At 49.4% G+C, this 18252-nt stretch overlaps 1 protein-coding gene across 1 annotated transcript in view; it reads left to right on the top strand.

Annotated features, from left to right (window-relative positions):
- Nucleotides 1-3760: 3760 nt before the first annotated feature.
- The window catches only part of LOC118086986 (anoctamin-7), a 40993-nt gene continuing 26501 nt past the window's right edge, over nucleotides 3761-18252 (top strand). Inside the window, exons 1-16 of the mRNA XM_060276483.1 lie at nucleotides 3761-4181; nucleotides 5041-5146; nucleotides 5343-5527; nucleotides 7054-7161; nucleotides 7281-7417; nucleotides 8291-8348; nucleotides 8518-8628; nucleotides 10177-10342; nucleotides 11082-11172; nucleotides 12323-12419; nucleotides 14085-14228; nucleotides 15791-15928; nucleotides 16050-16148; nucleotides 17177-17279; nucleotides 17562-17673; nucleotides 17987-18041. Of these exons, the coding sequence (XP_060132466.1) occupies nucleotides 4071-4181; nucleotides 5041-5146; nucleotides 5343-5527; nucleotides 7054-7161; nucleotides 7281-7417; nucleotides 8291-8348; nucleotides 8518-8628; nucleotides 10177-10342; nucleotides 11082-11172; nucleotides 12323-12419; nucleotides 14085-14228; nucleotides 15791-15928; nucleotides 16050-16148; nucleotides 17177-17279; nucleotides 17562-17673; nucleotides 17987-18041 (1821 nt within the window). The 5' untranslated portion in view covers nucleotides 3761-4070. The remainder of the gene's footprint in view (nucleotides 4182-5040; nucleotides 5147-5342; nucleotides 5528-7053; nucleotides 7162-7280; nucleotides 7418-8290; nucleotides 8349-8517; nucleotides 8629-10176; nucleotides 10343-11081; nucleotides 11173-12322; nucleotides 12420-14084; nucleotides 14229-15790; nucleotides 15929-16049; nucleotides 16149-17176; nucleotides 17280-17561; nucleotides 17674-17986; nucleotides 18042-18252) is intronic.

Here is an 18252-nt window from a genome sequence, read left to right as displayed (position 1 = left end):
AACTAATCTAAAGGAAAACAAAAAGAGAAAGGGAAAAACAACCCAACAGAAGCAAGAGCAAAGCAAGAAGAAAAGAAGAAAAAGAAGATAAAAATAATAAAAGAATGAAAAACATAGAATCGTAGAGTTGGAAGGGACCCCAAGGGTCATCTAGTTCAACCCTCCGCAATGCAGGAATCTTTTGTCCAACGTTTGACTCGAACCCACAACCCTCAGATTAAGAGTCTCATGGTCTACCAACAGAGCTATCCTAAAGTATTCACTCCATCTGCTCGGTGAGATTTTCCCAGTCTTAGGACTCAGACATTTCAAGTTCATTCATTTTTCCTTCCACACAAAAAGTCTAAAAGGGGTTCTCCAATTATTATTATCAATAAATGTCAGCAAAAGTCTCCCTCCAGACCAGCATAACAACTTTACCCCAAATGTTGAGAAGCAATGAATCCTTCATCTTTATTCACAGTTTCTTCACTGTAATCACATTAAAACAGTAATCTATAGTTATTTACTTATTGTATATTAATTAATTCACACCCAGTGTCATATCTTCCATTCCTGATTCTTGCTTGCCATGGTTTTCCCACCTGATTTAGAAAAATAAAATCCTTCTATTTCCTCTTCCTCTAGTCTTCTTCCAGGAGTGTTGCCAGGAGCTTGGTAGCTTTCCCCTCGAAATTAACTCCAAATTGTATACAGAATCCTTTCTTTCTCAGTTCTAGCTCTACCACCTCAGAATATTTCTTCATTTCTCCATCCATTGTTGCATCCCACTACTCTAGCATCATAACTCCACCACATGACATTTTCACTCCTCCAGGCCCCTGTGTGAAGGTCTCCATTTTGTCATCTACTGCCTCGAGGTTTACCATTCCAATCTCCTGTTCTGACAGTCCTCCATCAATAGTATTCTCCAAAGGTTCTGGGTCTTTAACCCCATCTTTCTCTGATTCATTTTCAATCACCACGTTATCCATCTCAGTTCTGATCTCTTTTAGTTGCTCATCCAATAATTGTTGCATGATGCCAACAATGGGATAACGGGGTATCCAACAGTGTTTTTACCGTTACTGAGTGCTCTTGGTCTTATTAACAGCGTGCTTTCTTGAAGATCTCTCTGCTTTGAGTCTGAGTCCCTTGGCTTCTTATCAGACCACATTTTCCGCGTTATTTTCTCACAGTAGCATAACTATGCTAAAACAAAATTTAAAAATTCCTTCCAGCAGCACCTTGGAGACCAACTAAGTTTGTCATTGGTATGAGCTTTCGTGTGCATGCACACTTCTTTAGATACCATCTTGGTATCTGAAGAAGTGTGCATGCACACGAAAGCTCATACCAATGACAAACTTATGCTAGTTGGGCTCTAAGGTGCTGCTGGAAGGAATTTTTTTATTTTGTTTCGACTACGTCAGACCAACACGGCTACCTACCATAAGATGACCGCCGACTTTTGAGAAGATTTTCCTGGGTTAAAAAGTAGGCTTATATACAGGAATATACAGTACCTGTAACTAGAACTATGGAAGGCACCACATTGAGCCGCATGAAATGGAAGTCCATCAACTGGTATCTGAAGAAGTGTGCATGCACACGAAAGCTCATACCAATGACAAACTTAGTTGGTCTCTAAGGTGCTGCTGGAAGGAATTTTTTTGTTTCGACTATGTCAGACCAACACGGCTACCTACCTGTAGCTATAATTATGCTAGTTAGTTTCATTTTGCAACCAGCACTTTAGCCAGAAGGACAGAGTGTTAAAAATAAAAGACAGCAAAGATTTCTAACAGTTGGAACACCTCTTAGCTGTTTAAAATTAAAGCATGTGTTTTGTTTTGCTCTCAACCTTTTGCTTTTTGTCTCTCTTAAGCCAGCAGCCAGGTTGCATTCTAGATTTATATTTCAACTGGCAGACAGAAAACCTCAGTCGTAATTTATAATAGTCTCACAAATAAAGGGGGGGTTTAGCCACTTTATGTCCCTTGGGACTATTACGAGGTTTTTGGGCAGAGCAGTGGAAAACAGCCTTTCAGAGCCTCGGAGCGTAATCTCGGTTATCTCTGTTTTCCCAGAGATTATGTAATAACCGAGATTTATGGCTTGGCTATCATTAACCATCACATAATTATCTCCATGGACAGGGTGTCAACAAGAAATATGTAGTCCACCATCTTTCCTTCCTGGACATTGCTGTGAATACCCCATAAGAGCAGTCAATTTGTGTTTGTGACTCTGAAGATCCTGACCCAGGCTCCATTTTGCTAAGGCCACCACTTCCTGAAAACATTACCGAGGATTTTAGACAGCTCTTTTCTCGTCCTGCCTGCCTGGAGCCAGAGTAAATATTTAATGCAACTCGAGGAAGCAGAAGGAGGGATGTTTCTGGAATTATTCTCCTAATAGCGTGGGCTCCTCAAATTCATCTCACACCAGGCTGGGCCAGGCTGGAAGGAAGCTGAAGAGCTGAAGATTCTTTGCAACCTTGCAGGCAGCAGCTTCACTTGCATCAAAGGTTTGCCTACAGTCAATCATAGAATTTAAAGGGACCCGTGGGGTCATCTAGCCCAACCCCCTGCATTGCCAGGCCTGCAGGTACTGAGGGTCTTACAAAGGAAGAACAAGACCCTCGTTTATAAAGTTCTTTCAGAGGACCAAAAATAATGCTACCTGAGGCTCATCAATGGATTGCAGCTCCCAAAAACCAGCATCCCACCCCAGCCTTGGGTTCTCCCTGGGCTGGTCTAGTCTGCCTCTTCTCCTGGGCTCTTTGGAGGCTGAGGGGGCGCAGCCTGGCTCCTGCTGTCTGCCAAAATCACACCCCTCCTTCCTCTTTCTCAGTGCTGTTTACCAACAGGATTATCACCCCCAAACTCCAGTCTGGCTTCCCTCCTGTAAACTGCAGTGGTAGCCAATGCTCCCTTGCTGACAATTCCCTTCCACAGCAGTCAGAATTATGGGAAGGGTCCCATTGCATCGAAGCCACACACACACCCAAACTGGCCCTTTCCAATGCCCCTCTCTCTCCTTTTGCCGTCAGGATCCAACATGCCCCCGGTCCAGAATTTTAACATTTACTGGAGAGGCCGTAGTTGGCATGCAGAAGGCGCCAGGTTCAATCCACGACGGCAGCATCGCCAGGTAGGGCTGGGAACAGACCCCCTGCTGAAAACCCCCTGGAGAGCCACTGCTGCCAGCCAGTGCAGACAATGGTGAGGCTGGCTGAAAGAATTTTAACAACCCAGGGGGTAGTTAGAATGGCAGAGTGGCACCCTCTTCTTGCGGCCACCACAGAAGTACTGTCCCCCCCCCCTCCCAAATCTACAGAGCAGATGTGATTTGGCTAAAAAAAAGGGGGAGCTGGGGGGCAGGACTGGTGGACTGTGCCCCTCCTTAATTTGAGGACCCTCTTCTAGACAGGAGGCAGGAGACACCATCTGCCTGCTGGAATGTCCGCCTGTCTCCGACTCTGTCTCTCTTACACAAAGAGAGGGTGCTCTGATTTCTCCCTGACCACCCACCTCTCCCCCTCCTTGCACAATCCCTCTTCTTTGAAGGCCCCCCACCCCTCCGTGCCCCCCCACCCCACCAGGCTGACAGCCAGCAAAAGATTGTGCCGGGAAGCCTCCTCTGCTTCTGCTGCTGCTCCTCCTCCTCCATCCCATAGCTATTCAGCAACAGCAGAGCAGGGGCCTGCAAGTGCGTGGGGCTGGGGGGTGGGTGGCAACAGGCAGGCAGGCAGCAGGCAGCGGGCTGTCGTGGCTCCCAGCGCCCCTCCTTTACCAGGCCATAGGCGCTGCCTCTCCTCCTGCTGTTCCTCTGACATCATTGCTCCATCTCCTTTGCAGGACCAGAAGGTGCTGCACAGCCCAGCAGGAGGAGGAGGAGGAGGGAGGTCCCCAGGCCACAGATGAGGAGCTGGGGGAGGGCAGGGAGACTCTCTGGCTTCGGAGGGGCCCCCACCCACCCAAATGAGCTTCTCTCCTGCATCCCCCCTCCCTCTGGAAGGACTGAAGCGGTGATGGAAGCTGCAGCCTGAATCTCCTTCCCCGACAACGCCCCCCCCCCAGCCCACCATGATTCGCAAGAAGGTTTCCCAGGACACCAGCCTGCTCATTGGCCTGGGAAAAAGCCCGTCGGGTCTCTACGAGGATTCCAGTATTCTCCCCAACGGAGGCGCCACCTTCGTAAGTACACAGGGAACGCAGGGCAAGCAATCCCAGGAGGGGGTTCTTTTCAGAACCAAGGGGTGCTGGGCTCGACGCCTTTCATGCCTCTTGCCCTGGGGGGGGGGCTTTTCCTTGGGTCCCTGAGGGTGTTTGGAGCCTAGTCGCAATTGCCGAGTGGCAAGGGGGGAGGCACTCTGTGTGTGCTCAGGGGCTACACTCCCCCGCCAGCTTTAGAACCAAGTCCTGGGAGTGTCTCAAGAAATAAAGGAAAGAAGGAAAGGGGTTCAAATCTGCAGGTGTAAGACACACACACACACCGTGCCGCTAACAACATCACTTTGTGAGGTCCCTCCTTCAAATCCAGCCCTGGGAGGAGGGAGGAGGCACAATTCCTGGCACAATTCTGCTGTCGGACACAAACAACCCACAAAGAAAAGCAGCAGAACTTTTGTCCCCTTTTTAAAAATGCAATTGTGGGGTTCAGCTGCCCACTGCTACTATACACAAATAGGGCGGGGGTGGAGCCAGCGGGAAAAGCCTTTCCATCCCCCCTAGGTCTTTTTTGCTGCGAACTGTGAGCCCCCACAAAGCTACATTGCATGAAGGCTGAGCTGCTGACTGAGGACTGGCGGGTGGGAGGACCAGGCCAGGCCGGTTAATCCCAGATTAAAAAAACCAAAACAATAAGAGCAGGTCCTATTGACGGGAAGGAGGGGGGCTCTTGATGGTCCCCTATCTAAGGCTGGCTGGTCCACTTTGTAAGGCTGCAGCCGCAGGCACCAACCAAGCTCTACAGGGGCTTCCGCCTTCCATCTCAGACGCAGCATAGTCCCCCAACTGTGCCCCCCTCCCCGCCCCATCCTGATTTTGTTTTCAGGATGTGGATGACGACGATGACCCCATCTACATTTATGGCGATGAAACTTATGGCTACACCAGCGGCGCCAGCGGGAATTACTTCCGAGATGGGAAGACGAAGATAGGCAAGTACAACCCCTTCCTCCTGAGTTCTGCCCAGGTTGCAGCTTTGCAACTGCAGAGCAAAGGGGGCTTCGGCTTCCGCAAACTCCAAGCAGCAGGCAGCGCAAAAATGTTGCTCCGGCCGCATGTGCAGGGCCTTGCGGGGGGAGGCCACTTCGGTGGTGATGGCTCCCTTACCATCTCCTTCTCTGCCTGCAGATTTTGTGCTGGTCTGGGAGGAGAAGCTGCGTCCCTCGAAGAAGAGGCGCAACAAGCAGCCCCACCCGGAAGGCGAGAGGGCAGCGGGCCAGGGTGCCGGGTGCGATGCGGCCCGTGGGCGTCACGAGAGGTGGAGGCAGAAGTTCCTCAAGAACCTGCGCAGTGCTGGACTCCTGATGGAGAAGGTGAGGGGTCTTTGCTGGCAGGGGTCTCCTGGAGGGCTTTGGGCAAAGTTGTACCAAGGCTCCCTTGTGCCCTTGGCAAGGAGCTACGCTGAAGCCGATATAGACCATGAAGCAGAAATTCAAAAAGTTTGCTTTCTGCCTGCCAGCCAGCCAGCTTGCCTTCTTCCCCTCTCTGCTTGCTGCTTTCCGGTCTGCCTCCTCCCTTTTTCTTCCTCCCGCAACTCTCACCCACTCTCTCCATCTTTCTTCCCTCCAAGCCCTGCTGGGTGCTCCACTAATTTCATTTCACTTTTCCATATTACAATACTCAATGTGGTTCACAGCAAAAAAATATACAGGTGAAACTCGGAAAATTAGAATATCATCGAAAAGTGCATTTATTTCAGTAATGCAACTTAACCAAACTGCGGGAGGCAGTGGAAGACAGGAGTGCCTGGCGTGCTCTGGTCCATGGGGTCACGAAGAGTCGGACACGACTAAATGACTAAACAACAACAAATGCAACTTAATTTTTTTTTCTTTTAATTTTTACAAATGCTGTCTTTTGGAAATTCCACAGTAATAAAACAAATAATAATACAAAATACAATAATACAAAAGTAAACAAAAATAAGCATCGCTATTACATTTCATTAATTCCATTCCATTTATAATTGACCCGCCTAACGACAAATAATTACAATTACAACAAATAAAGGCTTGACATATCTTGCTTTGCATGCCATGCATCTATCTCTTATATTGGTTTCACCTTTTAAGTTGCTTTACTGAAATAAATGCACTTTTCGACTATATTCTAATTTTCACCTGTACAACAAAGAACCCACATCTTATAAAAATCTGATCAAATACAAAAAGTCATGATAAAATATAACTTTAAAATGGGATGGCTTATGTTGGACTTCTAGCCAATAAAATACAGTCAAATCTCGGTTGTCGAACATAATCCGTTCCAGAAGTCCGTTCGGCTTCCAAAACGTTCAACAACCGTGGCGCGGCTTCCGATTGGTTGCAAGAGCTTCCTGCACTCAAGCGGGAGCTGCGTCGGCCGTTCAGCTTCCAAAAAATGTTCAAAAGCAGAGCCGTTCGTGAGCCGAGGTGTGACTGTAGTATCCAATAATCTTTGGGAATATAATAGTACACAACTAACTCTCAAAACATTGGCAAATAATGAAACAGAAATTCACTCTTAGCATATACAGTAAATAATTACTAAACTGTGATCTGTAAAAACAAAAAGATAGGGGCAAGTCATAATGCATAAAATACTACAATACGTACAAAACCATGTAAAAGGATCAAATGGAGAAACGAAGACGCATGATGATTTATTTTTAAGAAATCCCAAACTCTTCCACTCATGCTTCTTATAGTGCCACCAGCCAACTGGGGAGGGGGCCCTGGCTTCAGGTTCGTGTTTTCTTGGGGGCCACAAGTCTTTGTGCTGCTCTCCATGTGGAAGAGAGCTTGGCCGAGGCTTCCAGGAAGTCCCCCACCCTCTTCTCAGCAACCTGTCTCCTTCTCAGGAGGAGACTCTGAGCGATCGCAAGGGCATTCACTACATGAAGCTGAGTGCGCCCTGGGAGGTGCTAGTGTACTACGCCGAGGAGCTGTGCATGCGGGCCCCTCTCCAGGTGAGTGCCGGGGCATGGAGGTGCGGTGGTGGGGCCCCCATTTGGCTTCCTCGCGGGCTGCCTCCTTGCCAGCGGTCTACCTCCTAGCCCCTCCGTCTCCTCTCATGCCCCCATCGCAGGCCCACCCCAACCCGGACCGCAACAGCTCTGACGACCTGCTCCGGAAGCTGCACCTGCCGAACATCATGGCCCAGCAGGTGCCCAAGAAGCCCGTCGACTACTATACCTGTGCCTTTCGAAAGTCCAAGTTGGACAAGTGAGTGAGGGCAAGTGTGGGGAACCACCAAAGGGGGGAGGGAACCTCCAAGGGGTGAACCCCAGGTGGCCCTCAGGCCTTTCTGTGTGGCCCCCAGGACGCTTCTCAGACCACACCCACCCTCTCGGTCTCCAAAGGAAGCCTTTCAGCAGTCGCGCCATGTTTGGACCTGGCTGGGAAGTGTCTGAAGATGCTTGCAAGGTCTTTTGTCCAACTAGAGAAGGGCTGCTGCGGGGGGGGGGGGAGAGAGCCCTGTGGCTTTTGTGTTCCTGGAAGATACCAAGAGAAGAGTCACTTCCATTGCCCCACCCAATTTTTTGCTTCTAGCCCTGCCCACCATTGCCACGTGGCCCTCAAGGACCACCTCTTTCCATATGAACCCACCCAGACCCTGCAGTCATCTTCCGAGGCCCTTATTCGCCTGTAGTGTAGCAGCATGAGAACGGGGCCTTTTCTGCATTGGCTCCCCATTTTGTGGAACGCTCTCCCCAGGGAGGCTCGCCTGGCGCCTTCATTATACACCTTTAGGTGCCAGGCGAAATCGTTCCTCTTTAACCAGGCCTTTGGCTGACTGGCATCCATGCCCTTTTAAAATGTGTTTGGGGGGGGCATTTATTGGGTTGTTCTTGTTTTCGTTGTGCATTTTGTGTTTTTATATTGTGATTTTACGTTGTAACTGCCCTGAGACTTGTGGTTATAGGGCAGTATATAATAATAATAATAATAATAATAATAATAATAATAATAATAATAATAATAACAACAACAACAACAACAACAACAACACAAAAGGTGCCCAGGTGCTTCCACCCCAGCCTATACCCAGCTCTCCTTCTCTCCTTCTCTCCCTCTCTTCCCCCTCCACTGTTTCAGGTTCCTGGGCAGCGAGCAGCACGATTCGTACTTCACCAACACGCAGAGGCATCGCATTGTGAGCCCATGGGGTGGGGAATGGGGCATGCCTTGTGGGTTCGGGGCAGCCTGGCAACAGGGACGAGGAGGAAGAGGAGAGGGAGGAGGCGGCAATTTTGACCATCTCTCTTGTCGATGCCCTTTCCTTTTCCTCCCACCTGGCTGATGACCACCCCTCTCTCTCCCAGGTGTATGAGATCTTGGCCCGGACCATCTACGGGAAGAGGAAGCACGCAGAGATGGGCATTGACCGGCTGCTGAACGAAGGGGTCTACTCCGCAGCCTTCCCACTGCACGAGGTGAGAGGCTGGTTCCAGCTTAGGGATCCCCTAACGCACGAGAGGGGGCCGAGACCCCCTGCTCCTTGACTCCAGGTCTGTCTGGGTGCTGTTTGCAGTTCCTCAGTGCTGGGTCGGGGGTGGTTTGGCAGAGGAACAGCTGCTCTGCATGCAGAAGGTCTCAAATTCACTCCCTGGTGTCTCCAGCGAGAGACCCCATCTCTGAGACCCTGGAGAGCTGCTGCGGCTGTCGGTCAGTGTGGGCAACACTACACTGTATGGACACACACTGACCTGCTCTTGGTGTAAGGCAGCTTTCTATGTTCCCAGGGAGGAGAGCACTTTGCATGTGCCCCAAGACACCTTTTCCCTCCGCTTATGGTCATCACTGTTTCACTTGTGCTGTTTTACCTGTGCAGAGCTCGTCCAAGGTGGAAGTGCCGTTAGAATAGAATTTAAAACTCAAAACAAAGAAGCAGCCAGCCTGCGATGTGGCTCCCCAGCCAACATAGCCCTCCCAGGCCCAGGGCTAGGGTACCTGGCCACCGCATGGGCTTACTTGCCTCTCACACAAATAATAAACCCCGATGTGGAAAAAATTGTATGTAGATTATATCAGATTTTAAAAAATCGGTGAGAACGGTGTTAGCCAAAAATTGGAAAGGAGATAAAGTTCCATCAATTCAAGATTGGCATCTGAAATTAGTAGAATATATGAATCTAGCCAGAATGGCAGCAATAATTAGGAAAATATCCAAACAGAAATTAAAAACGGAATGGAGCTACGCAATAGATTATTTCCATAAAGAGGGATTAAGTTCAAAATGGGTGATATGCCTAGAATAGGACCAACAAGTCATCTGATATATAATCAAATTAAGTAAGATAGAATTCAATAAAAATATAAATGTAATACTTTTTGAGGAATATATAAATATTACGAAGGACTACATTGAGGAAGAAACATAATGATTTAGGAATGGTGAAAGGGAACCAATTTCAATATCTGTTTCTTTTTTATTGTACACCTTTTTTATTGTATTTCTATATTGTATCCTTTGTTTTTTTCTTCTTTTTCTTTTCTCTTTTGTATCCTGTATGTTTTGTAATTTATGGTTTGCTTTTTTTCTTTCTCTTTGTTTTTTGTTTTTGGCTATTCTATGTAAAACTATTGCTATTCTATATACAGTATTACTATTTGTATGGTTTTCTAAAAGAAGAAATAAAGATTTTTTTTAAAAAAAATCAGGTTATATCTAACAAAAAAGGCAAGCAGTGAGTGCAAAGAACAGCGCATAATATTTCGCAGGATGTTACAGGTTGTTATGTTGTATTCATTTTTTCTTGGCAACTGTTTTTTCATCTTTAATTTTTCCCCAACTAAAATTAAAATCCTGCTATTTTTCGTGAGAATGTACACCTTGGCCTCTACACCTCTTCTCCCTTGGGAGTCTGGGATCCTCCCCAGGGATGGCTGTGCTACCTTCTGACATCATTTCCTGTGGGTGATGATTTGACTTCCTGTGGGTGACTTCACCTCTTCCCTTCCGGCTCCTCCTCCTCCCGCAGGGCCCCTTCGAGCTGCCCGAGTACGAGGTCCCGGGCGAAGAGCTGAACCCCCGGCAGATCCTGTACCGCTTCTGGGCCCAGTGGCGCTGCTGGTACAAATACCAGCCTTTGGACCACATCCGGGAATACTTTGGGGAGAAGGTGGCCATTTATTTCGCCTGGCTGGGTGAGGCACCCTCTTTTGTCTCCTCCTTGGCTGTGGCAAGACGCTGTTCAGAACTCCGGAAGCACGGAAGGTGCAGAGGACGACGGGGGCCAAAAATCACTCTGCGGTTGCTCAGAGGCCATGTGCACACCAAGCCTTTGAAGCACATCCCCAAAGAATCCTGGGAATTGTAGTTTGTTCAGGCTGCTGGGAAATAAACTACAGTTCCCAGGAACCTTGGGGGGTGGGGTAGCTGTATGCTTTGAAGCCTTTGAGGTGTGAGCTGCCAGGGGTCTCCCTCTTTTTTACATTCCCATATACCAGGCATCTCCAAACTTCGGCCCTCCAGATGTTTTGGACTACAATTCCCATCTTCCCCGACCACTGGTCCTGTTAGCTAGGGATCATGGGAGTTGTAGGCCAAAACAGCTGGAGGGCCGCAGTTTGGGGATGCCTGCCATATACCTTATTTCTCTTCTGTTATTGTCTGTGCTCCCGTTTGAGCCTTGCACTCTCCACGTGCTCAGAGATAACTTTTGAAGCGGCTTTGGGTCTCATGAGGTGCCGAGTTCAGCCCCTGTTCTGCATCTGGGTCCTGAGCAGGGAGACTGGGGTTTGGGGTGGGGAAATCTGGGCATGAGGAAGGCGGAGCCCAGCCCATAAGCTCCGGCCTGGAAGAGGCTCAGGGTGGGGGGGGGGTAGCAGGGCGATGTTGGGTGCCCTCTGCTCACAGGCTTGGCCTCATCTGTCTCCGCTGCAGGCTTCTACACAGCTTGGCTCCTCCCGGCCGCCGCTGTCGGCACTTTGGTCTTCCTTGCCGGCATCTTCACCATGGGGACAAACACGCCAGCGTGAGTGGGGCAGGTGCTTGTGGGAGAGCCTGCATGTCTCTCCCCCCCCCCCACACACATCTCTTTCAAAACCCTCATCCTGCATCTTGGGCCCCATGGGGTGGGAAGCTGCTGCTCCATCTCTTTTATGGCTGTGCGACAGGCAGAAGTTCAGCTGGTAAAGCATTTCCTAGCCTGCATTTGAGACTTCTGAAGGTCGCGGAATAAGGAGGAAGAGAGGAGTCGCCTCTTCGGAGCAAGCACCTAGTTGGTCACTGAAGAAAACACGATGCAGAGCTCTCTCTCTCTATTTTTCTTCAAAATAATTATATTAAAAGGAATAAACGCAGGTCCCTTTATTCATCACGCTCCGTAATGCAGACCACAATGGGCTGCCTTGGCCTGATCCTGCCGTTTCAGCTGCAAATTGCCTGGTGCTGGAGTTATACCGCATGTGGAGAGGACTTTGTGCCCCACTTGTGGGTTTCTGGCTGCCCCCCTGTTGGAAGCAGGATACTGGGTTGGGTTAGATCAGGGGTCAGCAAACTTTTTCAGCAGGGGGCCGGTCCACTGTCCCTCAGACCTTGTGGGGGGCCGGACTATATTTTGAAAAAAAATATGAATGAATTCCTATGCCCCACAAATAACCCAGAGATGCATTTTAAATTAAAAAAAAACTCATGAAAAACATGAGTTTTTCTACTCATGAAAAACATTTTTCTACTCATGAAAAACATGTTGATTCCCGGACCGTCTGAGGGCCGGATTTAGAAGGCGATTGGGCTGCATCCGGCCCCCAGGCCTTAGTTTGGGGGCCCCTGGGTTAGATCAGGGAGTGGATTCTTCCTCGTCTGCCTTTTCTCATTCCTGCCCTCTGAGCCAGGATCCTGGTCCTCTACAGCCTCGGATAGGTGATTGTGCCAACTCTGGACAAAGGAAAGGGCATCTTCATATGCCTAGAGGTGCTCTCTTTTGATTGCTTCATGCACAAAGAGCTCTGGTTATTTATTTACCGCTTCCTGAGTCAGATTTAAGCTCTGGGCAGAGAGCTGAAGGGGACCCAACTGGCCTTGAGCATCATTGAACACACCTTGTGTGAGCCCCTCGCCCCGCCCCCCTCCAACGCTGAGTGACACCCTCCCACTGACCCTCACCCTCTGCTCTTCCCCAGGCAAGAGATCTGCAGCAGTGGGGGCCAGTTCCCCATGTGCCCACTGTGTGACACCTGCGGCAACTGGAACCTCTCCGAGATCTGCCCCATGGCAAAGGTGAGGGGGCTTCCTGGCTGCTGGGCCCCTTCTGGGGATTGTTCTTGGAGGGGGGAAGAATGGGAGGGAGGGCATGTGGTGACGTCACAGAGGGCAAAGGAGCTCTCTCTGTGGGGCGTGGGAATGCAACAAATTGCCTGCCTCTCTTTTTTAAAAAATTCAAAAAATAATAATTGGTTTTTCAAATTACATTTTTTACAATCACATTTCCAACATACAACTTAATACAAGATTCCAAAGCGTCTCCTGGACTCCCCTCCTCCCCTTTGTGGGTCCTCTTATTAGTCCTTTCCTCCTGCATCTTTTATGATAATCCAAATCTTTCACATCTCTGTTATGTTCAAAATTCACCATTAAACTACAAGTGTTATTCCAATTCCACTAACGATTTTAGCTGTTAGTAATTTAGTTAGTTAGTTAGTTAGTTAAAATAATTAATTTTACAATTAATTATGATTTCTCCTTATTCTTTACTACAATTTTGGTCTTCCTGATTTCTGATTCTTCCAGTCATTTTTGCCATTTCAGCATAATCCATCCACTTAATCTGCCATTCTTCTCTGGTCGGGACTTTATCTTTTTTCCATCTCTGGGCCAATAACATCTGAGCAGCCATGGTCGCATACATAAATATTCTTTTCTGCTCCATTGGGATTTCGGCACCTAAAATTCCTAAAAGAAAGGCTTCGGGTTTTGTTTTTTTGTTTTGTTTTTTTGTTATTTTTAACATTTTAGCAGGTTCTCTCCCTGTCTCATCGGATCAGGCAAGCCAGCCTTTGGTAACCTCAGTTCCCCCATCTGCAAAATGGGAACCGTAGTGATCTATAAGGGATTTTTGTTTTGCTTTGCTTTTAAAAACGTTCGTTCGTCATTCATCTATTCAGTACCGGCAGCCTTGCACCCAGCATGGCTCAGGAATGCTAAGAACTCTCCAAATGAGTTTATTTATTTATTAAATTTTTATTCCATTTTCTTTTTCAATTATTACATACATCACATATCCATAACATTCATGTTACATTCCCTCTCCCCTCCCCTCCCTGGGCTTCCCCCAACTTCCACTTCTGGTTTATTTTCCCCCTATTTCACACTCCTGTTGCTAAAAAACACACACTACAGTGGTACCTCTACTTACGAATTTAATGCGTTCCGAATGCACATTCATAAGTTGAAAAAAATTGTAAGTCGAATCCCATAGGAATGCATTGGGAAAAAAAATCCGTAAGTAGAAGCAACCCTATCTAAAAATTCGTAAGTAGAAAAAATCCTATCTAAACTGCATCCAAGATGGCGGACGGAGCTCCATTCGTAAGTAGAAACATTCGTAAGTAGAGTTATTCGTAACTAGAGGTACCACTGTATATTATTTCTTCATCCTCTACATATTTTTGTTAAATCGGTGCAGTTTTTAGAGGCGCAGCCCACAACCTTGATTCGAAATGGCACATGGCTGTATCCAAATATCGGCCCAAACCTGCTCCTTCCTCTCAAGCCAATTTGGTTAGGATCTCTTTAAGAGGTGTCCAAATACAGGGAGCACAAAACATTTTCTCCAAAACGGGCATGGACACGGCATAGCTTCCATTGGGTGGATTTGATTCCATTGGAATGTCTGTATGGCAGCTGCTCCTGGACGTCTCCCCCCCTCTCCTGTTCTGACCACAGGTGGGCTACCTCTTTGACCACCCAGGGACTGTCTTCTTCAGCATCTTCATGTCCTTCTGGGCCGTGACCTTCCTGGAGTACTGGAAGCGGAAAAACGCTACGTTGGCCCACCACTGGGACTGCATGGACTTCCAGGAGGACGAGGCAAGTGGGAGGCAGATTGGGGCTTGCCAGGCCTGCCTTCGACCCTCCTTCGAACTGGGTGGGTGGGTGGGTGGGCACGATCTCAGGGAGCGTTCCCAGCGGCAGCAAAAGACGGAAGCAGTTATGCTGCTCCAGACACTGGATGGTGCCAGCGCTAATGCCAGTCAGGCTAGCATGGTACACCCACTGATGGTTGGGCAGGAGTTTGTGCCCTTGCCTCCTGCCGCAGCTCCCATTGCTGGATGCCAGCAAGAGGCATTTTGCACGACGTTTCTGACGAAATGCCATTTCCTAACGTCTGAAAAGTGTTTCTCTCTCTCTTGCCCTTCGGTGTCCAGACAGCGTCCCCAGGTCGTGCTCAGAGAAGCAGGATTTAGGAATGAATATGTTAATAACGTTGGCAGCATTAAGATAAATTCAACAGTGTAAATAAGTTTTGATGGATGTAAAAATGGGATACTGAATGGTTTAGTTTATGCAAAATACGCAGGGATCTACGGCATGCAAACTGAACCATGGAAAGAGAGGAAGGGAAGTCACTGATATTTTAACGTTGTTTAAATGAATATTCTGAAATGTAAAATAGAAAAAAACTTAATAAAAATAAGAAAATAAGAAAAGGCACAAAGATATTAACGTGCCAAGGTAGGGCACAGCAATGGAACACCATGAACGCGTCACAAAACGGTCGTTTTGATGACCTCGTAGTCCCTTTCCAGCTCTGATTCTGTGAACCACAGAATCCTAAACATCTCCGCTCAGTGTTAAAGGCCATTTGCGTCCAAAGGGGTGTCTCCTTTGTTTAGGGATTTTGAGAGCTCTGTGTTCCCCAACCCCTCTTTGTCCCCAGAAGCCATTTCATAGAATCGTAGCGTTGGAAAGGATCCCCAAGGTTCATCTAGCCCAACCCCATACAATGCAGGCAGGGCTGGTGCTAGGGTTTTTGCGCCCTAGGCAGATCACCTTCTGGCACCCCCCAGGGGGTGAGAGGGAAAGAGAGAGAGAGAGAAAGGGGAGAGGGAGGAGGGGAGAGAGGGAAATAGTGAGAGGGAGGGAGGGGAGAGCGAGAGAGAAGGAAGGAAGGGAGGCAGGGAGGGGTAAGAGAGAGAGAAAAGGGGAGGGAGGAAGCCTGCTCTTGCGAGAGGAGGCAGCGAGCGGCAAGGGAGGGCTCCATCTGGGCCGCTTTCCCTTCCCCCACCCCACAGTGAGCCGGGGAGAAGGGAGACGTGGCCGCCCGCCCCTGCAAGAGGTGGCGACAGGATCAGCGCCCCAAAAGCGCTCCTTTCGGGGCACTCATCCCGCCGCTGCCTCTCGCAAGAGCAGGCTTCCTTCCCACCCCCCTGGCAGGCTGGCCAGCGCCCCCTCCATTTTGGCACCCTAGGCAACTGCCTAGTTCGCCTAAATGGACGCGCCGGCCCTGAATGCAGGAATAGCACCTAAAGAATCCCTGGCAGATGGCTGCCCAAGCCCTGCTTTAAAATCCTCCAAGGAAGGGAGAGCCCATCACCTTCCAGGCTTCATCTCTCCATCTCTCAACCTCTCTCTGTCTCTCCTTCCCCCAGGAGCGTCCTCGGCCAGAGTTTGCCGCCATGGCCCCCCGCATGGAGCAGAATCCCGTCACGGGGGTGAAGGAGCCGTACTTCCCTGAACGCGACCGTCTCTCCCGCATCCTGACGGGATCCATGGCCATCATTGTCATGGTGAGGGGGGCCCCGCCCCCCCAGCATGTGCCAGACAGAGGCCCAGGCCCTGGGGGGGTGGGCTGGGCTGAGAGGCTTCCGGTCTCAGCGCTGACCCTGAGCTCTTTGCTTCTCCTGTCAGCTCTGCGTGGTGATGATCTTCCTCGTGTCGGTGATCATGTACCGAGGAATTGTGAGCACCATGATGTACCACACAGGGAACACGATCTTGATGACCCAGGTGAGAGCAGAGGGGCCGTGAGGCCTGGTCCACCCCACCCCCCGCTTAGGAACATGGAAGCCCGAATGTTAAGCGATGGATTTTGTAGGGAAAAGGTTGTGTGCAAAGTGTACAGTGTGTTCTCCCCTGCACTGCCAAATTCTGGGAACTGTAGCTGACCCCCCATAGAGCTACAATTCCCAATATCATTAAAAATCGTTAGTAGGATTGGAATATCCCTTGTAGTTGAAGGGTGAATTCTGGATGTAATGGAGATGTAAAAGATTTGGATCATCATAAAAGATGCAGGAGGAAATAGGACCCACAAAGGGGAGGAGGGAAGTCCAGGAGATTCCTTGGAATCTTGTTTTTATGATTTATGTTTGATTTATCTCTGTAAGATTTTAATTTGAAAAGCCAAATAAATATTTATTTTAAAAAAGAAACCACAATTCCCAGCATCATTAAAACTACAGTTCCCAGAATGTGGGTGTGTATGCTCCTTTCTAAATGTGCTAAAAATGCACCATGTGTATGGAGGCAAAGTCTATCTCTCTCTCTCCCTCTTTCTGTTTTGCATTCTCTGGATATGCATATAAAAACTCCAGGCAGAATTCTCCTGCAGTTAGGGTTGGATTTTAGATTGTAAGCTTTTGCTGGTCTTTGACCGTATTAAAGTTTACTTACTTACTTACTAGATTGTAAGCCTCTCGGTGGCAGAGACCTGCCCCTCTCGTCCTCTGCCAGGCACACTGGGCATTCAGAAATGAGAGTAAAGGCTCCTCCACACGTCCTTTCTCCCGCTGCTCTTTTGCACTCAATTGGAGCAAACAGCAATTTGGGTTTCCTCCAGATTGACCTTTGCTCCAATTTAGCACTAAAGAGAGGGGTTTCCTTGTGTGTTGAGCCCAGGGGGTCTCTGTGGTCCCACACCCAGAATTTCTAGGCTGTTGGGTTCCCCTTCCTCTCTGTGCGTTTTGAGGAGGGAGAGAATTCGCTGGTCTTTGGAGAGGACTAGAGTGCCGAGACGTTCGGTCTTTTCCCTGCAGGCGGGGAACATTGCTAACACCAGCAGCTGCATGGTGAACCTGGCGCTCATCCTCCTCATGAGTCAGGTCTACACCTCTCTGGCTGAGAAGCTCACCAGGTGGGGTGAGTCTGAGACGCCAACCCCCCACCTTACCCCAATTTCCCAGCAAGCCCAGACTCTGTCCCTATTCTGTCCCTGCATTGTGCCAACTGGCTGAGCTCAGTTCATGAGGCTCCCTTTGTGCATGATGGCTGCAAAATGCCCCTTGGGGATTTCTGGAGCATCGAGCAGCCATGGGGCTGGCTGCCCCAACTCTCCCCTTCTCCTGATGCTGCTGCTCCTCCCTCTCTGGCCAACATGCCTCCCCACCCCCAACCCCATGTTGGGGGTCTCCCCTTCTGCAGAGATGCACCGGACTCAGACGCAGCACGAAGACGCCTTCACCTTCAAGGTCTTCATTTTCCAGTTTGTCAACTTCTACTCCTCCCCATTCTACGTGGCCTTCTTCAAGGGCAGGTGAGGCTGCTCTCTGGACCCCTTTCACAGGGGCAGGGAAACGACCCCAGTCGGCAGGAAGGGAGGGACTTCCCAGCCACGGAGCACGAGCCCTGCTTCACCGGGGCTGCGGCTACAATGAGGCGGGCTCCACCACTTGGGCTGGGCACCCCCAACTCCCCACTTCCTCTATGGCTATGTCTTCTCCCCATGGGGCTCTCAGCCTCCCCTGGGCTCTCCCAGTGCAGAGCTGAGAGCTGCCATTTTGAGCGTTCCCCCATTGCGGGGATGAGGCTTCCAAACCCCAGGCAGACCCTTCTCTTTGTCCCAGCAGGTTTGTGGGCTACCCTGGCCAATATGGAAAACTCCTGGGCATGAGGAACGAAGACGTAAGTACCAGGGCAGGGGGCAAGTCTTCTCTCTTGCCTCAGTCTGGGCACTGCCCACCTGGCGGGCTCTGCATCCAGATGCTGGAGCCAGGCAGGTCCTTCTCCAAAGAGTTTGCTACTGGGGGGTGTGTGTGTGTGCACGCACGTACGCGCACGTGTTTGGGTTTCTCCTGCTGTCACCCCAGATCAAACCTTGTTTTTTTCAAAGCAC

The sequence above is a fragment of the Zootoca vivipara genome, chromosome 6 (genome assembly GCF_963506605.1).
Source record: "Zootoca vivipara chromosome 6, rZooViv1.1, whole genome shotgun sequence".
NCBI lineage: Eukaryota > Metazoa > Chordata > Lepidosauria > Squamata > Lacertidae > Zootoca > Zootoca vivipara.
The sequence above is the reverse complement of the archived record's forward strand: the minus strand, read 5'-3'. Positions and strand labels throughout refer to the sequence as shown.